Below are 20,422 nucleotides of genomic sequence, written 5' to 3'. Positions count from 1 at the left end.
TGTATCATTAAGAGTATCCAGTGTAGAGAAATCTGCCCAATCAAACGTGTTGTTATGCACTGGGAAATAAAGCAGCACCCAGATGTTTTTATAAACTTATAAATAGAATTAACTTCACATGACTGTCACTTGAATAATCATGCGTTTTGACAACATGACCATCAGGCGGGCCCCATTATCTTCAGTTCTGCTTCAAAGAAAACCCTGAGATAGCGACCAGCCTTGTTTGGAGTTAGATAACAGATAATATTTGTAGTATTCATCCACATTACTTTCATGCTTCAGACTCAGGTCAAACTTATTAAACACTAACGAAAGAATTCTCAGAAACCAACACCAGTTCCTACTCAACATCTGGTTAATGTTAAAGCATTCTCTTGTCAACATCATGCAAAAAGAAAAACTGCCACAATTCATTTAAGCACTTTATTACTCTTTATTGAGAGAATACATGTAGTCTGGTTGTGATATAATATAGACAAGTTGAAAGGTTAAAAAGTCAGTTCCTAGGTTACCAAGGTCCAAATACACGCAAATACATACATAAAATATGTTTATACTGGGAGAAGATTACTTAATTTTCAACTACTTGCTTCTACTTCTACGTGACTATTCAATATTTAATACCAGTGTTGGATACATAAAAGGTGATCATCTGACAAACACTTCTTTTCTTGTGCATCCAAGTCATGCAGTGCAGATGCAGCTTCAACTATACTGTTATTCATTTTCAAAAAAATAAAACCCACTGAGCCCACTTTCTAGTCATCACTTCCTATCACGCATGATCAGTCACTGCTAGGTCCTGCCACTAGGGGTCAGCACTCAGACCCTTCTTGAGCCTTGCCATTCGAACTTCCTCCATCAGTTCTTTGAGATACTCGATCTCTCTGGCCATAGATTCGGCCTTCTCTGCCAGCTCTAGGTTCTTCCTCTCCAACAGCACGTGCTCGTCAGCGAGGGCGTCCTTCTCCGCTCTCTTCTTCTGTCTGTAGCGCGTGGCAGCAGTTTTGTTCTGCTCCATCTTCTTCTGTTTTTTGTCTTTTGGAGGCCTCACAGCTGCACGTTCAGGTCCACCTGCACCGCGTGGGGACTTGACCTTGACACTGGTGGTGCTAGGAGAGGGCGGACTAGCTTTGTAATTTGGTTCCGGGTAGGGTCTGCTTCTGGAGGGTGTTTTTGGAGGGGAGGATGGTGGGGAGCAACAAATGACCTTTGACGTGGTGGCCATGGTGATCCCGACTTCCTTTTTCGGGGCAAGCACGAGGACGATGCGAGTTGGTGAGAGTGAGAGTACAAGCTTTGGGACCTGAGGGACCACAGTGGCTACCACTGGCTTCACCTCACTCTCTGACACATCCACTTCACTGCCAAGGTCCAGGGTAAAGGTAGGGGAGGAGGGAGACTCTACTACGGGGGATTCAGGGTCTGGGGAGGTAGGCTCTGATTTGATTTCGAGCTCCTCTTGAGGCTCTGGGATACAAAGTGGAGAAGAAGGAACCTCCTGCCCATCGATGCAGGATTCAGGATCATCCACAGTGATGACAGCAGTATCTGAACAGACAGTGGAAGATGAAGGGGGCGGTGTACTTGAAAGAGAAGCAGAGGGAGGATCCATGAGCACAGGAGTTGAGAGAGCTGGCAGGGGGAGGGAGTCGAGCTCCATGGGGCAATCAAAGGAGGCCAGGAGGTCTTCTGGAGAGCTGTGAGACTCTTCAGCAGGACTGCAGGAGCCAATCAGCGAGTCCAGGTCAAGGTCACTAAGATCCACCTTCTCGGCCATCCAGTCCAAGTCACTGAGCGCATCCTCTGTGGAGGCAGAGCAAGCAAAACATGAATGAGCTATTAATTTATACTTCGTTACACTCTGACATCAGGTGTCCGAACTTTTAGGTGTTACTCAACAGTAAGTCGTTACCTTTGCCGTCACCTGAGAGCGCCTGGCTACACGTCAGCTGACCTGGGTGGGCCAATAAAGGAAAGAGCAGATCAGACTCCATCCCGACTTTGTCCCCATGGAGGAGGAGGGCCGGCGGAGAGGGAGGAGGGGAGTAGAAGGGCGGAGGAGAAGAGGAAGACGACAGCGATGAGGAGGTGAGGGGGGAAGCAGGTTCAGCATCCCCCTCCAAGCTTCCTCCTCCTTTCTGTTGTTCTTTGTCAGGGCGGAAAAACAGCGAGTCCATGGCGTCAGCCATGGGAGAGGAAGGCCCCCAGAGAAGGGCCTCCATGTCTTCCTGGCCAAACTGTGAGCTGGTCATCATCATGGTCATAATGGCTGTTGTTGGTCACAAATGGGGAGCGTGACAATGCTAGGGTAGCTTCGAATTCTATTATGCTGTCGAATGCAGCAGTGCTGAGGGTTTCCACGTAGGACCTGAAGACAGAAAGATGAACAAATGTTTTTGAATGCCTGAACACCATTTTAGACACACACACACACACACTTCACATTTATTACAGAAAAGAAAGTTCCAAGTATAAACAAAATCATCCTGAGTCAAATTCTTTTAATTTTTACCAACACTGCCCCCAAGACTGCAATACCAGTGATCTATCACGTGTTTCCGCGCAGCTCCCAGTCTTATGACTCTGACGTAAGTCTGCTAGCAAGCGAGGTCAAAGAGTCCGTCTCCCTCCCCACAAAAAAACAAAACAGCTACACTTTTGTTCTCAGTCCGCCTGCAGCGAGCCGCCATTTTGACACAAAGAGGAAACGAACCATTTTCTGAGTGCCACGTTGGCGCTCGGAGGCCGGCATGAGAACACAAGTTTGATTAATCAGCGTGAGAGAGGGTTTAGCGTTTTCACAGATACAATGTTACGAGCTTATTTGCGAAAACTGCGTCAAATGTTACAAATCGTGACAGTAACACGTGTTGCGTCACTTCAGTTTTGTCGTCATTTGATTTAATAGTTTCAAATAAAGGTGTTTAGCGTTCTATTAAATAACTGTATGGCATATATATATATATATATATATATATATATATATATTTAAAAACATAACAGCAGACTCGTCTGACCGGCTCCCAGGCCAGACGGTTGTCCCCGACAGCTGGTATGTTAAAAAATAATACTTACGACATTTTTGCTGAATTAGAAGTGACTCAGTGCACTGGCTGGATGCACTGTTTTGCTGGCTGCTGCTGGGTCGCGGCACAATTTCACAATGCCATTTCGGCAAATAGCGCGGTGTCCAACAATATCTGCTCGTTGTCTGTTCCGCAGGAGGGAAAATGGCGATAGTTGTGAGCAGTTCGCGATATAGAGCTGATGCAAGGAGTGGCAATATGCATCCGCCGTGCCCACATTATCAATCCGCGTCACACCCACTGTCTGCTGTCTGTCTGAAAAAGTAGTCACTGAAAATAAACTTCTGAAAGTGACGCAGTATTTATTAATACCACATCTTTCAATATATATAAGCGTAACTGCCATTTATCTGTATAGATAGCGACTAACTGACTAATTGTTATAATAACATAGCAATAGCTTTATTATAAAGTTTCCTCTAACAGGAAGGTTTTTTCAAAGAACTACTTTTGGGTGGTTAATTTTTTAACAGAATTGAAAAGGATGAACTGTGCTGTTGTTACACAAGTGCCACTGGCATCCCTCCTATACCCATCAAAAAAGAATAAATAGTAACAAAAAACCCCAAAACAAATAAATAAATAAAAACATCATTATGCCAGAGGGAGTGATTATAGAGTGTAATAACAGTCCTGACGGTTATTATAGTGTATGTGGGATTGGGTGAGGGTTGCTGGAGGCCACAGCTCAGTGGAAAAGCAGTTCCTCACTCTGTTTGTGCTAGATTGCATTAGTCTGTATCTGTGTGTCTATGTGATTGCACATGCTCATTCCACACAGTGTTCACCACAAGGTGTAGGTCCCACAGGTGGGACGTTTATGATTAATTATCTGGTCTGACTGGTGTTAATGACAATGCTTTTCTTCTCATAACATTCAACTAAGTGTGCCACCTAAAGCTAGTAAGCTGTTAAGCATTATGTCAGCATAAAAGGTACTCTATATTGCCAAAAGTATTTACTCATCTGCCTTCTCATGTATATGAACTTGAGTGACTTCCCATTCTTAATCTGTAGGGTTCCATGTGATATCTCCCGTTTGATATCCCACAAAAACTTGCTCATCCGTGTCTCTGTGGGCCTTGCTTTGTACACTGGTGCGCAGTTATGGAAAGGAGCATCCCCAAACTGTTCCCACAAAGTCGGAGTATGAAATTGTCAAAAATCTCTTGGTGTGCTGAAACATTAAGGGTTCCTTTCACTGGAACTAAGGGGCTGAACCCAACTCCTGAAAAACGACCCAACACCATAATTACATTTGCAAACAGAGCAAATGTTTGAAGAAGCAGTCTGCATGCCTGGGTGCTTGATTTTATACACCTATGAAAATGAAAGTGACTGGATCACCTGAATTCAGTGATCCAATGGATAAGTGAATGCTTTTGGCACTATAATGCACATGTGATCTATATTATGAAAATATTGAGATTGAAATTGTTATATTTTGAATGATTACAACTATACAACTATCAGCCTCTTCAGCATCAGTTAGTCCTGCACTGAACTTTATAAAAGGATCTTGATGGAAGCATTTTAATAAGGTTCCTGCAGGAGCCCCTCAAGCATTAATAGAGGTTCCTCCAGTAACCTTTTTATTTTTCCTAAATTGAGCTATTAAAGGTTCCGTAAGAAAACTACAAGGTGAACAAGGTTCTTTGAATAACCCCAAGATCCTTGAGATTATCCGAATTCTGAGGGAGTGCTGCGCTTAATGAGTCAAACATTCATCTTTTTTTTATACCATAACACAGGTGTAGCGAGGTGAAGAAAACAAGGTGTATGTTGTGAAGCTAAAGCTAAAGCAAGGAGTGTGATATCCTTCTGCAGCATAACCTTATGATTTCTGCCATTGTTTGTATTCTGCACTGCAGCCACTGTCGCTGACTGGTGTCCTAAAAAAATAAAAAGTAATTACTGATACTCAACTTTGCAGGTGATGCAGTACTGTTTATTGATACCACACGATTAAATGCATACAAGAGTAACTTTTGTTAATTTATATATTTAATCATAATTGTTATCAGGACTTCAGTAGTGACTCCAACATAAGCATTTCCATTTTTACAGTGATGTAAATGTACAGGAACTTTCAAATCAATCAAAAAGGAGTCAAGTCAAACACACTTCACATCTCTGTCACACTGACACACACACACACACACACACACACACACACACACACACACACACACACAAAGGACAAACACAGTGGTCTTTGATTCAAGATAACTTTTTCCACATGTCAATCAGATGATCCAGTCCTTCCTGTAGACCATCAACCAGCAGGCAAACTTTACCCGAAAAAATGCTCTTATTTGACTTCTTCAGCTTCTGACCATTCTTTTCTGTAAAATAAAGATCCATTTCCTTGGTAAAAGCTTGAAGTAATTTCTCAGATGACGTCCCACCTGGTTGTGCAGCTCTCCCCCCATGAATGTCTGTGTTGCTTTTTCCATCACATAATATGTATAACATCCTCACCGCATCCAGATGAGCGCCTGCACTCTTTAACCTAGCAATGCCGTGCCTTCGCAGCTCCATCACTGTGAAGATAATATAATCTAGACAGCGTTCCAGATCAGCGACACCTTCCATGTAGTCATTTACCAGTTTCTCAACTGCCGTCCTCGTCACCATCTTCTTGCTGACTATAGCGGCGTGAGCGCCCATACCTCCAGCAGATGCAATCATGCCAGCGCCGACAGCTGTCGCAATCAGCGAGGCACCCATGGTCACCGGAGCTAGGACGATCCCCACCACTGCAGCTACCCCTCCCACAGAAGCCGTGGTCCCTCCGGCAATACCCATGTTTTTGTTGTTCTTCTTGATCTTGTTTAGCTTCTCACAGATGGAATGGAAATCTGTGATGATCTTCTGCAGGTCTTCTTTTCGTTTACTCATTAGAAGATTGTAGAGATGCCAAGCCTTTGCAACATTCATGGATCTCTGACTGATTGAGCTTCAAAGAGCAGTGACAGAAGAGACACAAAGTTGTAGCTCATGTAATTAGGTACACAACAGCTTATCTCGCTGACTTCCATCATCACGCTTATGCAGATTTTCATGTTTTTGGTTACCTCATTTTCATCCTCTTTGTCACTCTATAGAGTGACAAAGACGAATCAGAGGACGCTGAAATGATTGCACAGAAATGAATACAATAAACTGGACATAACAATATAATAATGCTCTGTGTTAGCAAGGATCATTTTTCACAAATCTTTTTCATGTTTTTTACATTAATTACTACTTCTTGGAATAAAAGAAAGAATAAAAATGCCTTTTTTCAAGGCAATTATGAAACAAAATTTTTCCTTACTTATCATTCTGTTGAACCAGGTCAATAGCCCGCTGAGGTCCTGAGGAAAACAGATCATTTTTATATGAAAAACACTCGCTGACGAGGGAAAGATCACATTGTACTAAATCACAGTTAGATAAAAGATCAGGTAGACTTTACAGGAAAACCCTGATCTTTGTCATGCATTTGTCTGCAAACACCAACTTGTCATTTGTAAAAACAATGAACTGACTTACATCCATGTCCTTTTTACCATAACAGTAACCAAATGTGTATATTATAAAGCGTGCGTGTCGTATAACTGCAGAGCGCGCTGTCTCTCTCACCAACTCATCTGAATCATCCTGAAGGATCTCGAGGTACCGAGGTGTCTCAGAGTGCACTGATCCTCCAGACACTGAATGTGATGATGGTGGGTTCAGCGGAAGCTGTGGTGGTGTGTTCTGTAATGGACATAATATTTTGGTTGTCAGCTTTCCTATAACAGGAATACTCCAGTTCAGGTAAATAAAATAAGCCATTTCCATAGCAGGAAATTGTTATAATCAACTTCAAGATCATTATTATTCCCATGAGTTTCACAGGTGACTCTGCTGTGGAAATTTTCCAGCCGTGAAAGCCGCTTGGCTCTCGCAGTTGTGTTATTGCTAGTCACAGACGTGGTACACAGAGGAGAAATCCAATTCAACTGATTTTTCCTCTTATGTCAGGGTTTATACATTTATGTCACTGATGTTATACAATGGGTCCAGATTAGGGAGATAAGTCTGTGTAGTCCCAAAAAGGTTGATTCTGTTCATCTGGACTTAGCGTGGGAGAAACCTTTCGTTTTTAAGAAGATTTTATATATACTACTAGATATAAAATCCAAGTGCCTTAGTTTTAAAATGACTTGGTGTTCAGGACTGGCAGGCCTTTCAACAGTACAGATCATGAAAGAAAGCCCACTTCTTCAAAGAGGCCGGTTGCCTTGAATGTAAATGCTTGAAAAAGAATTTGTGGCTTATGAAATTCAATAAAAAACTATGACTTTATAGCGTGATGAAGCATAGAGATATTTTTTAAAAGCGATCAGCTGGTAACTCAACGTACAGACTTGAAACTTGGACAAGTTAATCAGTGGACCGTCACCAGCTGTTGTGACAAATTTCAGAAATTTTAACTCACAAAAAAATATGTGAGCTGCTATGGACCTGCATGGTAGAGCAGGAGGGAGATAATGTAAAAACATATAAACACTGTGTAGCATTAGTTTGTGAAACCCGAGAGAAGTCTGTATCCATATTGCATGACTTTTAATTTGCAGTTTACCCGTGTATTGTAGTTGTTTCCAGTGACGTTCAGTGATTCTTGAGAACGAGCCTGTGAGACAGGAGTTAGATGTGTGGAGCCTGCAGGGGAAGGTGGGGACTGACATTCTGGCTTGTTCTAGTCACACACAAAAAGTTAACATAAGACAAATATTTCATATAATACTATTTTAACTAGAGAGAGTCAGGTCCTATTTATGTCCTCTTATTGTAATACTTATTTAGCTCCAGCTTAGAAAATATTACAATTCACATTCAGATGTCTCAGAGAAGTCTGTCTTTACATTTATGACATGAGGGAAATATCTTGTCGAGCATGGAGCACTTACCTCGTATCTCTGACTCGCTGAAGACTGTGTTTCATAATATTGGGGGGGACTTTGAAAACGATGAGGCCGAGGAGGGGGAGGAGGAGGCTGTTTAATATGCAGATCTGGATTCTGTGGCAAAAAATAAAGTGCAAATTACACATTTATTTAGCATTTAACCAGAAGCAGATCTTTCAACAGATTAATCCTCCAAAGACAAAACCAAATCCAGAAAAGGGAATAAAAACAGATCTAATGGAAATAAAAAAGCATTTTTCAAAAGTAATAAATGGAACAGGTTGGATCAGGAAGTCGTTTCTGGAACCAGTGGCATATTAGGTTTTTTACAGACAAGAAATATTTTTATTACTAATCTTAATGCTTAAAAATAATCCCAAAAATTCCCTTTGTGGGTTGACCTTGATAAAGTGTGCTTGTCAGTGCTCGACACGTAATATAAGTGTGGTGTAAAGTCTTTATTATCTGTCATTCCATCTCTTAATGATGAGCGCATGCTTTTCTGCACTGTTAATCGCTGTGATGGCGTGCATCCAAGGACCAACTCTCATACTCGTAAAGGCGAAGAGTTTCTCCCTGAGATAGTGCTGCTGCTGGGGGATTCCTGGAGATGAGATGAAAAGAAAAGTTTGTTAGTCCGGTTTGTGGTCTGAGAATCAACGACCTACTTCCTCTCAAGTTGTAGTTGCATGATGTGCTTGAGTATGAACAAAAATCTGAGTGTAGTCCAACATTTTACAGAGCTGAGTATTCCTGCTGTTTACTGCTGGGTTGGACCAACATTGCCACAATATTACTAAAACTCTGGTAAAATATTATCTCGACTATAGTTGCAAGCAACAGTGAATAGCCAGGCAGTTTAGCTGGTCAAAGTTGACGTGGCAACTGTAGCCAGTGATCAAGAAACAAAGTTTTGTGGCAAGAGATGTAAACAGTTGCTGAAATATAATCTCATTTCCTGTGTGAGGGTGTCTCCACCTTATTCATTCGAATTTAGTCAAACTGAAACTCGTTTGCTTCAAAAGGGATGTGTTTAAATACAGGTCCAGCTTTGACCAGCTTTGGCTGGTAGCTCAAGATACTGACACGAAACTTGGAGAAATTAATCAGGGGACGGTCACCAACTGTTGTGCTAAATTTCAAAAATGTTCCCATACATTTAATGGGCTGCCGTAGAGCTGCATGGGGGAGCAGGAGGGAGATGAAGAACAGATCTATAAACCGGTGAAAACGCTATGTTTGCTTGTATAGGTTCAGAGAAGCTCAGAGAAGAAGCGTTCTCTGTAGTGCATCACTTTAAGTTTGCGGTTTAGTTTGCTCACTTACGTTTGGTGATTCCTGAGAAAGAGCTGGAAAAACAGGAGTTAGATGTGTGGAGCCTGCAGAGGGAGGCCTGGATTGATGATCTGATGTGTTCTTTAAAAAAAAAGAAAGAAAGAAAGAAAGAAAATGAAAATGCATAATACTATTTGATTCAACAAAGATTCAGGTTCCATGCATGTATTTTTGTTCTAATAACAATTTAACGCCAGCTTAGAAAATAATATATTGCACATTCAGATGTTGAAGAGAAGTCTGACTCTACGTTTATGACCTGAGGGAAATATCTTGATGACGATGGAGCCCTTACCTCGTATCTTTGACTCGCTGATGAACTCATCTGGCCATAACTGCTGTGGGAAGCTGGAAAACGATGAGGCTGAGGAGGGGGAGGAGGAGCCTGTTCAATGTGTAGATCTGGAGTCTGTGGCAGAAAAATAAATTGCAAATTATACATGTAGCATTTACAATAAATTCAAACAATTTTCTGGACTGGCAGGAATATCAAAGTCAGTCAGAGCATTTGAATTAAAAAGATACACTCTCCTGTCAAGAGATTTATTCTAAAAGACACTTCTTCAGCGGAGAGTCAGAGAGTGGAGAAACACACGCTGCAGTTTTTACTTGCAAGGGCGGTCAGAGAGCGCTCACATCAGAGTGGGGGCCCTGTGATGTGCGCTCTGTTCTTGCACTTGTCTTTATTTATACACAAGAATAATACAACAGTGAATACATTTGTTCAGTGGAATGTTGATACGTGAGCAGGTGCATATGTGGTTGTGTATGTTAGGTGTATGTGTGTGTGTGATTCTGAAGGACGCGGCCCCTCTTCTTGTTAGGGAGTGAAGATAAAAATGTTCTCTCCACTTCCTGGTAGGGAGTGAAACCGCTTGTTCAGCTCTTATTATCGCTGTGAGAAGAACAAGTCTTGTAGTGAACAACAGTCTAAGTCATCAAAAGGTTATTATGCAGTATTCTATCACATGCAAACTTATATCATTAAAAGCTTATACTGACTACTAAGTACAATTTTCCATTGACATCTCCACAAACTCTAAATGTCATCACAGAATACATCTACAAATAGACAGTGATTATGTGGGAATGCTGTGGAAAAGCCATCGCTAGTGGGAAGAGCATTAGGAAAAACTTTCAGGTTAAAAAATTAAGCTTCCAGTCATTGAGTCAGCTATGGATCATATCAGAGACGTTTTGAAGAAGAGGACCTTTGAACAGGATAAACATTCAAAGACATTACCAAATTCACAAAGGGATAGCGAGAAAAGGACTAAATGGAACAAAGGTTTGGCCTGATCAAATGCAGATTGTGTTCTCCATTAGTTATTCCTGTGACTTTCTGGATTCTTGTAACTAGCACAGAATGAATGTAAAAGTTAGGCTTGGCCGTGAGTTTGAAAAGTGAATACAACTCATGGTATCTTAAACTTTCAGTCTTTCTAGGAGCCTGCATGTGGTGACTAATGTGGTTCCAAAAAGGCATGAAAATGTACAGAAATAGATGCTTGCTTGTTCAGTGACCTCATTAAACACCTCCCAGCTGAGTTTTTGGTCTTTACCAGCACTGCATGATATCTATCTTGATCAATTCTGGCCCCAGCTGGAGTAAAATAAAACTAGTGACTGATGTCACAATGGCTACACCTTTTCTTCTATATGGTCTGTGGTTTTAACACTGACCTGTTATATATAATACGTCAGCACAACTCTGAGAAGTCCACATTTAGTTTGTGTTTTTGTCTTATGTTCACGGAGCTTGTCTAACAACCATGAAAAGGCATTAGCTTCCTTGTCACAAAACCCACAAGGACGCATAGTTCCCCAAGTATTCTTTCTAAAGATAAAAGTACTTTTCTACCATCACGGGTGAATGAGCATTTGAAGCGCTTTCTGCGATTGCTGGTTTTTCAGCATTTTTTTTAGTATCGGTTGGTGGTTTGGGAGCAGGGCGAGCAGGCTGAGGCCTCTTATAGCCCACAGGGGATCCACTGGAAGTCTGGTCACAAAAAAGAGGAAATGAATCAATACATACTTATTAGTATCTGCTATCTTTATGAGCCAATATGTGATTAAGTGAAAAAAAAGAGCTCAACTTACCGCAGTAGGTGCTATGCTTCCAGCCTTATTGGAGGACTCAGCTTTGTTACTGGTGCTATTGGTTTGTTGATATAATTTCAACCTGGGCGCTGGTACAGGCTTGACTTTAATTTCTGGTTGAGCTTCATGTGTGTCATCAGGCTGTCAAAAATAGCAGGCAATTAGCATTTTGTTATCTGCTACTCCAGTGCCAAACAAGCAGAGACGCTGTGTAAAATGCAAATAAATGCAGAATGCAATGATTGAGAAATCTCATAAAGTCAAATTGTTTTCAAACTGTTTAAAACTGTCTAAACAGAGAAATATACCATTTTTAAGAAAAAAATTGCGCCATGTTTTTTACCAGCTCCTCTTCTTCATAAACGTCTGCTAGACTTTTGGGAATGAAACGTTGTCTGACTGTAGGCAGGCAAGTTCACAACCAGGACTCTTCTACTACTAAGTCATGGTACACTATTAGATGCAGTGTGTGGCTCAGCATTATCTGCTGAAATGTCATGGAAACTCTGGATGGGAGCATATGTTGCTCTAAAACCTGTGCATCCCGTTCAGCATCGACGCTGTCCTTCTAAACGTGCAGACTGCCAATGCCATAGGCACTAATGCAACCCGTTAGAAATGCAGACTGTTGAACTGAGTGCTGATAACAAGGCGGATGGTTCTGTTCCTCTTCAGTCTGGGGAACACGGCATCCACGTTATCCATAAAGAATTCCAAATTTCTATTCGTCTGACCACAAAAAGGTTTTCCACTTTGCCTCAGAGAAGACAGCAGCATGATAGTTTGCCCTCTTGTGAATAAAATATGGGTTCACAGGATTTGCAAATCATTGCATTCTGTACAAGCAACAGTTTAATTACAAAAATATTGAGCTTAATTAAAGGAAAGCTGAAAGATTTGTTTATTCACATACAAGGCCTAAAATTCCATTTTTTTATACTGCTATAAATGTTCAGAATTCTTCTAGAGAATAGATACAATGTTTAAATTAGAAGTGTGAACACCCAAAAAATAAAGACTCAGCAGTTCATGGACGCAGGAGGTTAATGTGAATCAGTTTTTACCAGTAAAGCGTCCGGGTCTTCGTAGATAGGCTGTTGGATTTCATCTGAGCTGGCTGACTCCATTGTGTCATTTGTCCTTCAGGGACTGGATGACTTTGGGGTTTAAAGTGTGACAGAAATGAAAAAAAAAAACTCATTATTTTTGATAAGGGAAAAAGAATGCCTATTTGTTTAGTTGATTTGTCAGGAAAACACAACTCATAATTAGATGTTACAAGAAATTCTTCTGTTAACCAGGAACTGCTAGGAAGGGATTTTTTTTTTTTACCTTTTTTTTTTTTTAAGTTCAGTTTCTATACATTTTATCTCCTGACAATCTTTCAAAAACCTAACTTAATACCTTCCTTTCCCCAGCTCCACCTCTACAACATATAAGACTACACATGTGCATATGATGTGGCTGTCTATGGATTGGATTTTAGCAGCTATCATGGGCCAGTTATGCACTTATGGCCCTCTCCAGGATTATTGGTTTGTTGATATCTCAGGAAAACACACTTATAAGAACAGCAGTGAACCACTGAAGGCCTTCATTCTAGATTTAGCAAGAATCTTAAAGACACGTGTCAAGATTAGAGATGAAAAAGTTTGTTATGTCATATTTTTAAGGACCTGATGTTCAGCCACACCTGACACTGCCGTTAATAATGGCATTAGACATTATTTTAGATGATTTTCTCTGACTTTATTAGCTCTGTTTCAGGCAAAGCTATTTTCAAGTCCGGTCCAATGCAATCTCTACTTGCAACTGGCCATCTTTACAGACAAATTGCAGCAAACCGCGGCTTTCCTGTAATTATTTAATACTTTTATACTGTCTTCCTCAGCTAGACTATAAATACTTGTTTTGTTTTCTCATGGGTTATAGCAGAAAAGTTGGGTTATGCAGTTAAATGATCAGACTCGTGCAAGGAAAAAACAATACATGCCTAGAATGCAATGACAAGTTAGCTTATGTGTGACTTGCATCGCTGATAAAAACGAATGTGTCTTTCCTAACAGAAGCCTTTACAGGAAGCGTGCGACACCTGCAAACACATCTGCAGTCTGGTTAAAAAGATGTGTGAAATCTTCTTTGAATGAACAATTATGTTCCAAAACATAATTGGAACATGGGATCCAGTTATGTTTTACTATATCTATTATATCTTACACTAAACTGAGTATTTAACTGTATAAGCTGCAGCATATAGGTGATAGCTCTTCAACTCATGCTCAAACTCTTGGTGATGGTGACATTTTCTTTGTAACATTATGTAGCTTTTAGGCCTTTTAATGTTCTATAATATTAATATTTTCTATAGAATATTCTTTTAATTCTATAAAAATAAAATAAATAAACACAAGAAAAGGCCATTCTTACCACCGTGCTCCCGTTTAGAAGGTAACTTTATCTGCTATTCCTTGTATTTTCCTTCATGACTCCAGTGTGTTAAAGGATTTTAACACACTGGATGCTGTACTGGTAGCACCTGTCGCGCCACAGTGCCTGCTCCTCCCACCAGCGTCATGATGGAGGCGCAAATATGTGGGTGGATCCAGTTTCTAGACAGATGAAAAATTGGATAGTAACCTAAAGACAACTTTCAAACCCGTTTGTGTGTGTGTGTGTGTGTTTGCCATTTTAGTTTTTTTTTTTTTCCATGCCTGTATACCTGTCAGTCGATAACACACTTGTCTGTGCAGGGGATTTAATCTAAAACTTGTTTGACAGGCCAGCTGTGCACCTGCTTTGACAGCAACTGTTTCTCATGCTTCATCATGGGATCTCTCAGATTTCTGCCAGTTTGGAGAATGACCGACCTAAGATCCTGTGGGTCTTTCAGATACAGATGGACAAAATGATGGTGGCTAACCAACCGGACATAGTGGTGGTAGACAAACAGAAGAAGACGGCCGTAGTGATCGATGTAGCGGTTCCAAATGACAGCAACATCAGGAAGAAGGAACACGAGAAGCTCGAGAAATACCAAGGCTCAGAGAAGAGTGTGAAAAAATGTGGAGGGTGGTAATCGGAGCACTAGGTGCGGTAACTCCCAAACTAGGCGAGTGGCTCCGGCAGATCCCAGGAACAACATCAAAGATCTCTGTCCCGAAGAGCGCAGTCCTAGGAACAGCTAAGATACTACGCAGGACCCTCAAGCTCCCACAACTCTGGTAGAGGACCTGAGATTGAAGGACAGACCGCCCGCCGGGGCGAGAGCTGAATCATATATATATATAAATTCCCCGCTCGCCCCTGTGGGCGGTTTAGCCTTCAAGCTCGGTGGTTTACCTTTTGACGTTGGGAATATTTTCTTGGCACACTTTGAGGCCCACAACACCAACTGAGCATCAGTTAAACTGAACAGCCTGAGTAGTGTGCTGACCATGTCCATCCCTTCTTCAACACAGTGTATCGATCATCTGATGTCTGTTTCCAGCTGAATATCTGTCATGAAGCTCAAATCAAATCATCACAAACTGGTTTCTTGAACATGACAATGAATTCACTGTACTTAAATGGCCTCAGCTGTCACTAGATATTAATCCAATAGCACATCTTTGGTTTATAGTGGAATGGGAAATTCACATCACGGACATACAGCTGGTAAATCTGCAGCAACTGTGTGATGCTGTCATGTTAATATAGACCAGAATCTCTGAGGAAGGTTTCCAGCACCTTGTTGAATGCATGAAAAATTAAGTTAACGCAAAAGGGGGTCCAAACTGATACTAGTGAGGTGTACCTAATAAAGTGGTTGGTGTTCTGTGTTTCCCTTTTTATATTGAGTTGTCTCTGGATGAGGTCTCTTTGTCTCCTGCACATTTCCCAGCCTCCCCTGGTTTTTGGACTGTTCACTTTAGGACTCGGGTTTAGATCACAGATTACAGCTACTTCCATTTTGTTATATAATTATCTGTCATATGACGTGCTGTTGGGCACCACACATCATCACATCCCTGCCTATATAAACAGTAGGGATAAGTGTCTAATAATGCTACCCTTTTACTCCAATAATTACATGGATGTTTAATATATTTGAACATACCTAAAACAGTGTATCCAACCAACAATTTCAACTGTGAGGTAACAGTCCTAAGTGAAAACAAGCCAAAAGTGTGCATATTCATATTTGAGTAGGACTTTAAATGGTGAGCTTCTAAAAGCAGCGGTCAGTTATTTGGAGACTGTGGAATGACTTTCTAAAAGCAGCAGAAGAAAAAAAATCGAGTCCTCGTGGCTTGGTTACTTCCCTATTTTATCAAAAACCACAGGCTGAATACTACTCGCCATGTCAAGCATTTATAAAAACCAACTATCTTATAAACACCAGTGCCTTTACCAAAGATGAAACTGCAGCAGGAGCCCATGTTTTTGAAACTCAATTGACACACACATCTCTCTAACTCTATTTAGTCAGGTCTGTGTTTGAGGAGCCTCATCAAAAGTAGCCTTTCACCAACAGCCAGTAACAAACTGCATGTTTACAGATTATTCACCGAGCTTTTTGTGGGACGTTTTCCATTATTTTTAACACATCTGTGCAATGCGCAGTGAGCAGAGTAGAACTCGTGACCCGTCACACACCTAGTGCGCCTGTTTGTAGCTCTGAGTGACGGCCGCACTCTTCAACCAATGGCAGCTTCCTTTTCATTATTGCCCTCCAACCGCGGAGCCGCAGAGCGGACAAAGCCGAGTGAGAGCGGATGTTATCGAAGTACTTTCACTCAGCTTTAGTGCGTCAGTTGAAGTAGACGGTTCCGCGTTTCGGCGTCCATTAGCCTCGGAAATTAAGTGGACTTTTACTCTGGAGGTCAGAAATGAGTCGACTGCAGATACTTTGTGTGGCCGGGGTGCTGCTGCTAGCACAATGCACCGCCATCCTGAGGTAAATAACATTTATCTGCCAGTAGTGATGTAACTTGCGCGTGCTACTATTGCTATCCGTCCCTCTGACTTTAAATAAGGATTCATGAATGCTCGCGTGCTGTTGTCCTTTCCGGTCTGAGGCAGCACCTGTCGCAGGTGTACTTAAAAATATTATTTACTGCCAGTTTTGTCCACTTGAGAGGCTTCAGTGTGAGAAGGGTTTCCGTGTGGACAGCACCAGGAAGCTGCATCTTTGCGCGCGTGAGTCGCGCGCGCATCCTTTAATTAAATCTCGTTTTGTTATGGCAGAGTTCCTCTTTATAAAACAAGGAGCCTGCGCCGTCTGATGAGCGATAATGGGTTGTCCGTGGATGAGCTGCGGGCTTTGGCGAAGAGCACCGGATCACCGGACAGCGCTCCATCCCCACAGCTGCCCGTGGAAAGGCTGACCAACTTCTTGGATGTATGTATCACCTGCAGGACACTTCAGTTAAAAGTTACAAATTAACAGTTCATGCATGAACGTAAATACACCTAATGTTAGTGTGCAGGTCTTATTCAAGGGTCAATCGCATATTTTAACCTGTGAGAGAGAGATTTTAAATTAAGTAAATATTAGACTTAAGCACCTGTGATAACACATGTTTTCCCACCCTTTTCTTCTTTGCTCTGTATTTGAAATAACTTGGGGGATGGAAAAAAAAGTCTGAGATTAATGCTAAGATTAATTTTGTGCTGAGAACTAGTACAGCTGAAAGACAAACTGTTATATTGGCAGTAACTCCTGCACGATCCTGCTTAACTTTGTCGGTACTGCATTGTTTCCTGGTTTTGTCTCCTTAGTCTCAGTACTATGGGATTATAAGTATTGGCACCCCACCACAGAACTTCACTGTGCTGTTTGACACTGGCTCCTCCAACCTGTGGGTCCCCTCCATTCACTGCTCCTTGTTGGATATTGCCTGCTGTGAGTTTGAATATTTATTTATTTGTTATTTTTGAAAAAAGGACTTCAGATTCAAAAGCTTTTAGTAACTTTAATGCCAAAGTTTGATGGGTTCTTTCTCTGCCCTGTGCACCACCTTTCCACAAGATTTTATGAAAATACACTGTGGTTTTTACATAGCACTCAACAGTCAGAGACAGAGTGCTATTGACTTACTGGAACCACATCCTCATTTAGATTTGACAGCATATGTGGTGGATAATGGCAGGGGCCTCTCAGGGGCCTGGGAGCAGCTCACTGGGCAGCTCCCCATGTATGCAGGAGTATGAAGTCCAACAAATCCATGAATTTTAAGTATGATTGATGGTTTTCTCTTATCAGGGTTTCATCACCGCTACAACTCAAAGAAGTCGAGCACATATGTCAAGAATGGCACAGAGTTCTCCATCCAGTATGGAACGGGCAGCTTGTCTGGCTTCATCAGTGGGGACACTGTCACTGTGAGTTTGAGAAACACTCAGTCACTCTATCACTAAGCTCTTTAACTGCATTTCTCAGTTTTGGTGATCACACCATTCCTGGCATTCCTTCGAAGCATTTATTGTGTATTGACCATTCCCTCTTATTCCTTTGGCATGGATTGCAGGTTGCAGGTCTGTCTGTGCCTGGGCAGCAGTTTGGAGAAGCGGTGAAGCAGCCCGGGATCACGTTTGCAGTTGCACGATTCGATGGGGTGCTGGGCATGGGCTACCCCTCAATATCTGTAGCTGATGTCATGCCGGTGTTTGACACGGCCATGGCTGCCAAGCTACTCCCCCAGAACATTTTCTCTTTCTACATTAGCAGGTTGGTATGCAATTGACAGTTTAGCCTTACACTGCTGTATTATTTAAACTGTGTGGAGAAGTCAGCTGTGAAAATGTGTTTGGTGTTTTTTGCTAACACGATGGCTTCTTTTTACTTTTACCTTCCACCAGAGACCCGACCGCAGAAGTAGGAGGGGAGCTGACGCTGGGAGGGACAGACCCGCAGTACTACACTGGAGACCTGCACTATGTTAATGTGACACGAAAGGCCTACTGGCAGATCGGGATGAACAGGTGAGAAGGAACCTGAGTGGCTTTGTTCTTAAAAGTTGAATAGTCCACATGACACATGACAGACTTTCTGTTCCCTGTTTGTCATGGATACTATCCGTGACGTCAAAGTGAGTGTGCATGCAGGAAAAAAACATTTCAGATTAGATTAGGTTAGATTGTTATTATTTCTGCCTACAGAAATATATGTTTCCATAGTGTGGATCTGAGCACATTAAATGCATTAAGGGTATAGGGAATAGAAGGGTGCAGGTGGGTAGCAACACAGTTTGCAGAGGGGCAGCAGCTGTGCGTAAGTTAAAGCAGTATAAGCAGTGTGACATATGTGAGATTTGTCAGTTGGATGTGTAGGCGGATGAAAGTTGGGTTTAAATGTGTGGTGAACAGCAGATAGTGAACATAAGCTCATGCCCCTTCTTTCTTGGTCCCACCATGCTGGTTCCTTCTTACCGTCCCCACAGAGTTGATGTTGGCAACCAGCTGACTCTTTGCAAAGCCGGTTGCCAGGCTATCGTTGACACAGGGACGTCCCTAATTACGGGTCCTAAGGAGGAAGTCAAGGCACTGCAGAAAGCCATTGGAGCGATCCCCCTGCTCATGGGAGAGGTAAAGATGAGTGTGTAATTACAAGCCACCCACTGCATCTTTCCACCTTGATTTTTAACTTAATTTTGACATACATTTTCTGTCCCCTTCAGGCCTTGATCGAGTGTAATAAGATTCCAACTCTCCCCGTTATCTCTTTCGACATTGGAGGAAAGACGTTCAACTTGACCGGAGAGGATTATGTCGTGAAGGTATTGACTTAAACCAATAAGAAGTGGTGTTTTTAAGTCATAATAAAATCTAATGACAGTTTTTGTAATTATTGCCCAAAAACTGTAAGAAACAATCATCAGTTGTCACATGTCCTTTAGTGGTAGTGAGGTCAAAGATGATGATTGCTGAGGGTAAGGAGTAAAATCTTTCCCCTTGTCTGCAGGAGTCTCAGCTGGGTGTGACTATCTGTCTGTCAGGCTTTATGGCCATGGATATCCCACCTCCTGCAGGACCCCTCTGGATCCTGGGAGATGTATTCATTGGGAAGTACTACACAGTGTTCGACAGGAATGCTGATCGCGTGGGGTTCGCCCCTACCAAGTAGACAATGAAACAGTTTAAGATATACTGCACTTCTCCTTTTTAACAGTAATTTCACTTTAAAAGTCCCGCAATGCAAAATTTCATCGACAGTCTTGCTTTATTTGATTTGCAGAGATATCTGACATTTGCATGCAGAAACGAGGTTTTCATTAATCACCAAATGATTTGCAGTGATAGGGACGCTACATTAATGACCACAAATCAAAGGAGTGATGTGAACAAAGGGACTACTACAACCACTTCTCTGTTTAAATACTTTTGATTTTTTTAGCTTTAACATATATTTTATAGAATACTATGCAAACCTGTGCATTTCAATGTCTTTGGATGGTTTAAATTTGTGTGATTTGAAGTGTGCGACACCTTTTGTACACAAAAAGCACAATAATATGAACAAAAGTACTGGGCTACCTACACATTACTCCTGCAGGAGCGGCTGGAAATCCATGCCATGAAGCTCCCAACATACAATTTTGGTGCCCATGTTAACGCCAGCAGAGGTTTGGACCTCTACAGTTACGGAGCCAGGAGAGCAATGGCAACTTTAATGCTGTCAGTGACCCCATCCTATAATTTTATATGGTTTGACTCTTTGTGGCTTGTTTTCTGAGGTATCTAAACATTTCCACTTTGCAATACCGCTTATAACTGATTGTAGAATATTTAGGAGGAAAGAATTCCCCAGGCTGCCTTGTTGCAATGGTAGCCATCCTATTACAGCACCATGCTTTAAGGTGGGGCCCACTGCTGTTGTCCATACAGTGTATATGAGGATTTGTGTAACATGCATTTTTGAATTTGATTACTGACTTTTGACAAAATAAAACTTTAAAATAAATAAATATTTTGTCACTT

At 41.7% G+C, this 20,422-nt stretch overlaps 3 protein-coding genes across 5 annotated transcripts; 1 reads left to right on the top strand and 2 right to left on the bottom strand.

Annotated features, from left to right (window-relative positions):
- Window positions 1-412: 412 nt before the first annotated feature.
- On the bottom strand, window positions 413-3,314 carry atf4b (activating transcription factor 4b). Its single transcript, XM_082529814.1, has 3 exons — window positions 3,082-3,314; window positions 1,919-2,374; window positions 413-1,809 (listed from the first exon to the last, which is right to left on the bottom strand). Exons 2-3 carry the CDS (start codon window positions 2,268-2,270, stop codon window positions 812-814), a joined length of 1,350 nt encoding a protein of 449 aa, XP_082385940.1. The 5' UTR covers window positions 2,271-2,374; window positions 3,082-3,314; the 3' UTR covers window positions 413-811.
- Window positions 3,315-5,899: 2,585 nt separating this feature from the next.
- On the bottom strand, window positions 5,900-14,006 carry LOC309704582 (uncharacterized protein). Of its 3 annotated transcripts, none has more exons than XM_082529822.1 (12): window positions 13,892-13,982; window positions 12,529-12,621; window positions 11,465-11,605; window positions 11,226-11,363; window positions 9,660-9,773; window positions 9,356-9,445; window positions 8,583-8,633; window positions 8,033-8,143; window positions 7,705-7,821; window positions 6,720-6,836; window positions 6,412-6,451; window positions 5,900-6,224 (listed from the first exon to the last, which is right to left on the bottom strand). In XM_082529822.1, exons 2-12 carry the CDS (start codon window positions 12,589-12,591, stop codon window positions 6,166-6,168), a joined length of 1,041 nt encoding a protein of 346 aa, XP_082385948.1. In that variant the 5' UTR covers window positions 12,592-12,621; window positions 13,892-13,982; the 3' UTR covers window positions 5,900-6,165. The 3 variants fall into 3 exon arrangements, with proteins under 3 accessions (XP_082385948.1, XP_082385949.1, XP_082385947.1); XM_082529823.1 differs by having other exon boundaries at window positions 5,900-6,051; window positions 13,892-13,979; XM_082529821.1 differs by lacking the exon at window positions 5,900-6,224 and having other exon boundaries at window positions 6,231-6,451; window positions 13,892-14,006.
- Window positions 14,007-16,163: 2,157 nt separating this feature from the next.
- Window positions 16,164-20,409, top strand: napsa (napsin A aspartic peptidase). Its single transcript, XM_082529820.1, has 9 exons — window positions 16,164-16,400; window positions 16,691-16,844; window positions 17,225-17,348; window positions 17,709-17,827; window positions 17,974-18,173; window positions 18,305-18,427; window positions 18,886-19,030; window positions 19,123-19,221; window positions 19,407-20,409. Exons 1-9 carry the CDS (start codon window positions 16,333-16,335, stop codon window positions 19,566-19,568), a joined length of 1,194 nt encoding a protein of 397 aa, XP_082385946.1. The 5' UTR covers window positions 16,164-16,332; the 3' UTR covers window positions 19,569-20,409.
- Window positions 20,410-20,422: the final 13 nt, after the last annotated feature.

Source organism: Aulonocara stuartgranti (genome assembly GCF_965226115.1).
Source record: "Aulonocara stuartgranti genome assembly, chromosome: 4".
NCBI lineage: Eukaryota > Metazoa > Chordata > Actinopteri > Cichliformes > Cichlidae > Aulonocara > Aulonocara stuartgranti.
Note: the sequence above shows the minus strand (reverse complement) of the source record. Positions and strands in the feature narration are given on the sequence as shown.